This window comes from Cryptomeria japonica, chromosome 8, assembly GCF_030272615.1.
Source record: "Cryptomeria japonica chromosome 8, Sugi_1.0, whole genome shotgun sequence".
In the NCBI taxonomy this organism is placed as follows: Eukaryota; Viridiplantae; Streptophyta; class Pinopsida; order Cupressales; family Cupressaceae; genus Cryptomeria; species Cryptomeria japonica.
The window spans coordinates 611,118,302-611,127,177 of record NC_081412.1 but is presented as its reverse complement, the minus strand read 5'-3'; the positions used below and the strand labels follow the sequence as shown (position 1 = coordinate 611,127,177).

At 38.3% G+C, this 8,876-nt stretch overlaps 1 protein-coding gene across 1 annotated transcript; it reads left to right on the top strand.

The window, feature by feature from the left end:
• The first annotated feature begins 666 nt into the window (after positions 1–666).
• Positions 667–1,515, top strand: LOC131043803 (early light-induced protein 1, chloroplastic-like). Its single transcript, XM_057977038.2, has 3 exons — positions 667–856; positions 948–1,001; positions 1,085–1,515. The coding sequence occupies exons 1-3, from the start codon at positions 725–727 to the stop codon at positions 1,427–1,429; spliced, it is 531 nt and encodes a 176-aa protein (XP_057833021.2). The 5' UTR covers positions 667–724; the 3' UTR covers positions 1,430–1,515.
• The last annotated feature ends 7,361 nt before the right edge of the window (positions 1,516–8,876 follow it).

Genomic DNA, 8,876 nt, shown 5'->3' with positions numbered 1-8,876 from the left:
ATTGAATTATTGAATTATTTACTCATGATAATTATTGATCAAATTCTACATTTAATTAATTTTTTTCTTTTAATTTTGATCCTACGAGATTATAAAAATATGCATCTTGAAGAATATATCATTACCAACCTTTCTCATTCAAAAGGAGATCCATAAAACAAGTGAAAAAAAAGAGTAAAAAATAAACTTCACCTATTCACGTTGGGGAGGCAACTAATATGTGGAAGCTTCACCTATTCACGTTGGGGAGGCTACTAATATGTGGAAGCTTCACCTATTGAACGGTGACTATGACAGAGCGCGTGCTTTAATCAACTTCCCAGAAAAAAAATTCGCAGAAAACATCTCAAATTTTTGTCGCAATAACAACTCATATTCCCAAAATATCTTTCTAAACTCGTTCCCCTGAAACGCTGTAGGACTAAGCAAGGTTTCAAAAATAATATCAAAACTGAAACTCGAGTGAGCGATGTCCACCTTTGAGTGGACGAAAAATTGGTAGAATCTTCACGTTGAGGAGGAGAGTAATGTGTGGAAACTTCATCTAAACAAATTTGCGGGATATTTACAAGCCACGTTTGTAAACTCACGTCATTCGCTTCCCTGATTCGGTCCATTTTACACCACCAAATTCGATCCTTCCCAAGCTATAAAACCAACAACGAGTCCTGAAGGAGATATTCTAAGTACTCGCACAGAATTCATCTTCTCTTAGCACTCATCGATGGCGGCCATGGCTTCAATGATGATGAAAGCACCCGGAGCCCTTAACTGCGGGGCAGTCAAAACGAATAGTGTGGGTCATATCAGTAGATTGCCCAACAGTAGCCTTCAAGTCAAGTGCATGGCTGCAAAGGTTTGCTATTTTGCTGTTGTTCGTTTAGCTATTTTGCTCTTTATTCTTAAAAAGCTTTGGCTAATGCGTTTTATTTTGCTACGTGGATCAGGATCCAAAGGAAACGTCCTCTACTGAAGGCGTTTCTCCTTCAAGCTCTACCAAGGTAAGAAACGCTCTAGATGCCCAATTTATAGTTTATTTATATAATGTGGACAATTTATCTGATATAGGAAATATGGAATCCAGGTAAGAACGAAATTTGGCGACCTGTTTGCGTTCTCAGGGCCTGCGCCGGAGATCATCAATGGAAGGGCGGCTATGTTGGGGTTCGTGTCGGCCATTGCAGTGGAGGTGGCCAGCGGAAGAGATTTGCTGTCGCAATTGAATAGTGGCGGACTGTCGTGGTTTGCGTTAACTGCAGGATTAATGACGGTGGGGACACTGGTGCCCCTGTTCAATGGAATATCGAGGGAGAGCACGTCGCAGCCAATATTTTCATCCACAGCAGAAATGTGGAATGGGCGCTTTGCTATGCTCGGCCTCCTCGCATTGGCTTTCACTGAATACGTCAAGGGTGGACCGCTTGTATAAACACCTTAATATCTATTTCTATTCAAGCACAAGCTCCAGTATTGGAAGCTCTCACATGGCATTCCATGTTCCAGTGGAATTTTCTTTTACCGTTTAGCATGTCATACAGTTCAATTGTACAAAACCTTGTAAAAATATTCAATCTTATACTATAAAGAAAGTTTGAGTTCAACGACTAGGGCACTTTACAATTTTTTGAAAGCTTGTTAAACAACAAATGCAATAAGATTTCCTAGCGTTTAAATACTCTTATACATTTCAAATATGTTCATAATAATTCAAATCAGTGCAAGAATTTAAATATCTGGTGAACTGGAAGATTTCTCATTGGTCTACCAATTTATGTGGATGTTCAGTCTTATCATACATCTATTAGTTTTACCCATGCACTAATTCATTAATACCTTCATTTTACAATTCTTGTGGCCTAAGTCATTTTGACATGCATAAAATTAATTATGTGTCTTTATATCCGATTCCTACAATTTTAAAACTCAAATTCAAATTTTAGTTTATTCATAATCATTTGTTATTTGTCAAAGCTAATTAAACACATGTTTAGATGATTTATGGTTATGTTCTTGTATTTAAAGACAAATTCATTTGCATTCTTTTAAAAGTTGTGTATTGAAACTTATGTATCCCCATTTAAACTATATTCACATACATTCATTATTTAAATTTATAATATATTACAATCAATTTCCACGTACATCTAGACATTCACTCCATGTATTGAGATTATCATTTCACTATGTGAGTTTTTTTTTCATTCGTATTCAAGATTGATCGTATCGTCTATTGGAATGAACCTAACATTTTAAACTTCAAATTTAAGTTCTTAGATCCTAGCCTCATTTATTAGTCATTATGAGCTAGCCTTGTGCATGTTTCTTAGATGTGTTATTATGTCTCTTCAAATCATTGATCTAGTTAATGAAATCTTCTAGATCTAAAGTTTCTAAGCAACATGAGAGATCAATCTTAGGTTTGCTTCTAGCTTTCACCAAGATAATTGATTTTTTTTCATTCATTCTAAGGTCCTCCACAAAATTATATTTTTTCATTACACCACTATGAATAGATGATGGATAAAGATTCAATATCATATCACAATTTTATTCAAGAAAGTAGTATTAGGTGAAATAGTTTCACCTAAACTACATGACATAATTTTTTTTTGACAAAACTCTATAACATGAAACAATTAGTTTTCTATATTCTCATTTTAAAGCATAGATAAGATTGAAATCACATAGATTGTTTTGTCCAAAATATTTTTGAGCAAAAATGTTCTAGTTGAATACTTTTGTCTCAAAATGTCTATATGACAACCTTTGTGGCATTTTAACCCTTGTTGAAAAAAATCAATTTTAACTCGAGATTTCTTTAACTCAATCTTATCTCTCCAAAATGGAATTAAATTGTCCAATCAAATCATTTCACCTGGATTGTGCTTCCTTCGAATCGATCTCGACCGTTCATTAAAGATCAATGCTGACCCTTGGTCTCCCTCTTGATTTGGTTATAAATTCGGGCTCTTATTCTTCAATCGGCATCTGAGAATTTTACATCGTTATTATGCTAATATTGTGTTGCAGGTTATAGAGGAAATTTTGAAGAAGCTTTGCATAGTTAATTCATCAGTCAACTGAGTTTTCATTTAGATTTCTAGTTCATTAGCAACTTAGATTAATTTATGTTATATAGATTCAATTTCTTACATATAATCTAGATTAGCTTCATTTAGAGCTTTGATCATTTAGCTTGATAATCTCATTTGGCTTAATCAATTAATCTTGCCTTCAATCTTGCATTTAATTATTAATTTTGCATTCACCTAGTTGCATGCATTTAAAAATCCTCCGTTTGAGTGTAGTCTAGTCACTCGATAGCTTTGCAATCTGAGAGCAATACACACTCGCACTTTTTAGGAGGCAATAAGGTAACTTGCAATGGATTTTATTTTGTTGTTTTTGATTAACTAACCCAGGAAAATAATGGTTTATTGAAGTGTTTGTGCCCTTGCAGGTTCCCCAAATTTCACACACACACACATATGTGGATTTTTCAATTGAAGAAACATCTACAAGACCAAACACATCAAAATGAATAAGATCCACACCACAAGTTTTATGAGAACTCAAGTAAACATGAACGTGATTTTGTTTTCCATAAATGCAATGCTCACAAAAATCAAAGTCAAGATTACAATCATTCAAACCTTCAACAAGGTTCTTAGACCCTTTTCTCCAATGTGGCCAAGCCTCTGGTGCCATAACATAGTCAAATCTTCCACAAATTTACTTTTTATAGAAGTGTTATTACACTCAACAGTGTATGCATCTAGGTTATACAAAGTGCTAAACCTAACACTTCTAGCAATTCCCATAGCACCCTTAATCATCTTACATCCTGGTTTATAAAAAGACTACCTAACACCCGCATCTATAATTTTGCTCACAGATAACAAATTTTTTTTAAAACTAGGGATATGCAACACACCATTAATCCTTTTTAGTCTACCATCATAAAACCCAATTCTAACTTCACCTCGACCAACAATGTCTAAATGTAAATTATAACCCAAGTACACCTTACCTCTATTAAATTATTCATATTTAGAAAACCAATCTCTATTGGCAGTCATATGAAAAGATGCACCTGAGTCAATTAACTAGGCATCATTACTTGCATGATTCACCAAGACTGTAATAAATGCATCACCATCTTCCTTCTCAGACTAGGAATTAGAAACAATCTTCTTCTTTTCCTTCTTCTTTTCTTCTTTGCAGTCCTTACGGATGTGACTTTGTTTAGCGCAATTCTAGCAAATGACTTTGGACTTTCCAAGATATTTTGATCTCCCTCTCGATTTGGACCTATCACGTGTCTCATTCTTCTTGTCTTTCTCCTTAGGTCTTCCGCAAATAGTTAGAGCTTCCTTTGAATTGTGGGATACCTTCCTTCAGATCTCTTCACCAACTAGGGCACCCACCACATCTTCAGACTTCAAAACAACAAAATTACTAGGTAAGTGCACAAAGATGGTGGTCAAAAAGGGGGGTATAAGTTGACACTTTTTTTCTGAAATCAGGTGAACCTAAACTTAGAGGCAAAATTTGAAAGTCATCCACTCAAGATATGAAGATAATCAAAGAACAAATATTGTAGTACTCTGAATCTAGTTTCCAAACAACTAAACTTTTTCAAAATTGGATAAGATTAAGGGGGTCAAATCCTTCGCGCATGAAAAACTGACGCTATTTTTTTTCTAAAAAACAATACATAGTGTCTGACGTGTGCATCAAAAAATTCATAGTTAGATTTAGTATTTTGACAAATCCTTTGGCAAAAAGATAGTTATGAGTGAGCACTAGAAGATGTGTGTTTTTTTGTAATTTTTTGTTGAGTATTTTCTTTTTTATGATTTTTCCAATCGAGCACATCCTGAAAATTCGGTACCTATTCATGCACGAAGCATAATTTGCACTAAACAAATCGAAAATACAAATTTATTTTTTTTAAATTGTAAAGAATCAAGTGCACTACAATAATATATAAAGTTTTTTAAATTTGGATACGCATATCAAAAGTTATTCAAAAAATAGTGCATCGATGTCCGTGAGAACTATGGAGACACTGGTAAAAGAAATTCAATAATAATATGTTATTGTTATTCAAATTGAAAACAAATTATATGGTTAGAAAGCTCAGAAGATGGGTGAAAATATGGTGGCAATTTTAGAAATACCCACTTTATGAAGTGTAAACTTGATGATGACAAAGTCGGTAAACCAAGTTGATAAAATAAAACACGTCAAAAATGAGAGAAATGGAGGGAAATCAAACTTCCAATCTATTGCTTTGTCATCCAGGCCTATTTCCAAACCTAAACAGTCAAATGCGCGTACGAGGTACTTATTGTTTAAAAAGCACATATGGGGTATGTATAGTGTAAGCAACACGTACGCACTTGTTTCGCTATAAACAACGCGTATGCGCTATCTTTACTATAAACAACACGTACGCACTATTGTATAATATGATATTCTATGTATAATATGTGTATATACATATAATTTATGTAATATATAATATGTGTATACTATGACATTGTATATATAATATGTTTATATACATATAATATATTAAATATATATATACACATGTAAGTGTATCATCTCTCCCTCTCAAATGCATACAAGGTCTCTCTCTCTCTCTCTCTCTCTCTCTCTCTCTCTCCCTCCATACCCCACTGCAGCTATGTCTGCACTTCTATAGAAGTAAGTGAATTTATTTCTTATCTGCAAATTCCTCTTTGATTTTTATCATGTATCCTCTCCTAAAAAAATTAGCTGATGGATTTTTGTGTGTATATTGAATAGGAGGAATAGGGTTTGAAATTGAACCACAGGTGTATTACCGTGACAAACAAGGAAACCTGTAGCAATATTCTTCTCGAATGTGTTTTTAACGAGCAGAGCAGATGTGGAAAATAGTGTCAACAAAGAAACATGATGAGTCAGAGTACCTGCAATATGTTTTTCAAAAGAAAACGACAGGTAGGAAGAGAAAGAGGAAGAGTAACACAGATGATGTCCTATAGAATGATAGTGGTGGTATCCAAGAGTTCCCATGTTGTTACACAACGCCTGTCACCTAAAGAAATTAAAGTTTGTTTTATGCATGGCAGTGGTAGTATATAATGATCATCACTTGTCAAACAACTTGGAACGATACATACCCATGAAAGAAATCAAGTGTGTAATTCCTATACTCACAATCGAGATCAGTCTTATAACCTTGCAAATTTAATAGCATCATATGTTTAAGAACTTAGGTAGTACTCTTAGGGTTAGGTCAAGATCTTACACTTCCTTTTTAGTGAAGCCTCGTTGTTTCTTCGCTCGGAGTCTCGTTGTATGATGTTCTATTCATAACTTTAAATTTCATATATCATTTTATTAGCCCACCATATGACCCCTTGGGTGTCATTAGAGGTCATATTATTTCCTAAGAGGTCATATGGTATCCTATGACCCCTTAAGACCCCTCCTCTTTCCCTCCCCCCTACTCTCCCCCTCTCCCTCTCTCTCTCTACCTTCCTCTCTCTCTCTCTCTCTCCATCTCCCTTCCTCCGTACCCCTTCTTCTCTCCCACCCCCTCTTCTCTCTCTCTCTCCCTCCCTCTACTTGTCTCCCTCTCTCTACCTTCCCTCCCCCATCTCTCTCTCTCTCCCTCTCTCTCCCTCTCTCTCTACCTGCAATATGTTTTTCAGAAGAAAACAACAGGTAGGAAGAGAAAGAGGGAGAGTAACATAGATGATGTCCTGTGGAATGATAGTGGTGGGTATGCGAGAGTTCCCATGTTGTTACACAACGCCTGTCACCTAAAGAAATTAAAGTTTGTTTTATGCATGGCAATGGTAGTATATGATGATCATCACTCGTCAAACAACTTGGAATGGTACATACCCATGAAAGAAATCAAGTGTGTAATTCCTATAGTCACAATCGAGATCAGTCTTATAACCTTGCAAATTTAATAGCATCATATGTGACCCCTTAAGACCCTTCCTCTTTCCCTCCCCCCTACTCTCCCCTTCTCCCTCTCTCTCGCTCGCTCTCCCTCCCTCTACCTCTCTCCCTCTCTCTACCTTCCCCCCCTCCCTCTCTCCCTCTCTCTCTCTCTCTCTCTCTCTATCTCTCTCTCTCTCTCCCCTCCTCCATACACCTTCTTCTCTCCCACCCCCCCTCTTCTCTGTCCCTCTCCCTCCCTCTACCTCTCTCCCTCTCTCTACCTTCCCTCCCCCGTCTCTCTCTCTCCCTCTCTCTCCCTCTCTCTCTACCTGCAATATGTTTTTCAGAAGAAAACAACGGGTAGGAAGAGAAAGAGGGAGAGTAACACAAATGATGTCCTGTAGAATGATAGTGATGGGTATGCGAGAGTTCCCATGAACTGTTACACAACGCTTGTCACCTAAATAAATTAGAGGTGTCATTAGAGGTCATTAGAGGTCGTATTGTTTCCTAAGAGATCATATGGTATCCTATGACCCCTTAAGACCCCGCCTCTTTCCCTCCCCCATACTCTCCCCCTCTCCCTCTCTCTCTCTCTCTCCCTCTCTCTCTATCTCTATCTCTATCTCTGTCTCTTTCTCTCTCTCCCTCTCCCTCCTTCCCTCTCTCCCTCTCTCTACCTTCCCTCCCCCCTCTTCTCTCCCTCTCTCCCTCTCTCCCTCCCTCTACCACTCCCTTCCCCCCATGTTCTCTCCCTCTCTCTCCCTCTCCTCTCTCCTCTTCCTCTCTCTCCCTCTCCCCTCTCCTCTTCCCTCTCTCCCTCTCTCCGTCTCTCCCACCCCCTCTCTCTCTCTCTCTCTCTCTCTCTCTCTCTCTCTCTCTCTCTCTCTCTCTCTCTCTCTCCCCTTCCCTCTACCTCTCCCTTCCCCCCATGTTCTCTCCCTTAGGTGTCATTAGAGGTCGTATTGTTTCCTAAGAGGTCATATGGTATCCTGTGACCCCTTAAGACCCCTCCTCTTTCCCTCCCCACTACTCTCCCCCCTCTCCCTCTCTCTCTCTCTCTCTCTCTCTCTCTCTCTCTCTCTCTCTGTCACTCTCTCTCTCTCCTTCCCTCTCCCCTTTCCTCTCCCTCTCTCTCCCTCTCCCCTCTCCTCTCCCTCTCTCCCTCTCCCCTCTCCTCTCTCTCTCCCTCTCCCACCCCCCTCTTCTCTCTCTCTCTCTCTCTCTCTCTCTCTCTCTCTCTCTCTCTCTCTCTCTCTCTCTCTCTCTCTCTCTCTCCCTCTCTCCCTCCTTCCTTCTCTCCCTCTCTGTCTCCCTCTCCTCTGTCTCCCTTCCCCCCCTCTTCTCTCCCTCTCTCCCTCTCCCTTCCTCCATACCCCTTCTTCTCTCCCACCCCCCTCTTCTCTCTCTCTCTCTCTCCCTCCCTCTACCTCTCTCAAGAGCGCGTACGAGGTACTGAAACTATTAGTTCCCTGCCCTACCATAACTATTTTAAGGCTTAGTAGCACGTACGTGGTACTTATTACTCATAAGCGCATACGGGGTACTATTCCCATTATTCGATACCTTGCGAACATTTTTAGGCTTAGTAGCACGTACAGACTACTTATCAGCCCAGAGTGGGAAAAAAGAATACTGTTGGGCTTGTCAACATTTTATGGTCTAACAGCTCGTATGCAGTTATCAATGTAGCACGTACGTGGTTTATAGACATAGTTTTAGTTGCCCAAGAGCCTCAACGGCCTCAAAAAATGTTTTTGGGGTCGTTGAAGGCCCCACTACAACTATATCTACACTTCTATCATTGTTGTATACATAAAAGTATGTGAATTTTTTGTTTTAGCATGATTTCAAATGATTGAATTGTTGTTTTTAGTAGTTTTTTGTTTTTGCATGGTTTCAAATGATTGAATTGTGATTGTTTA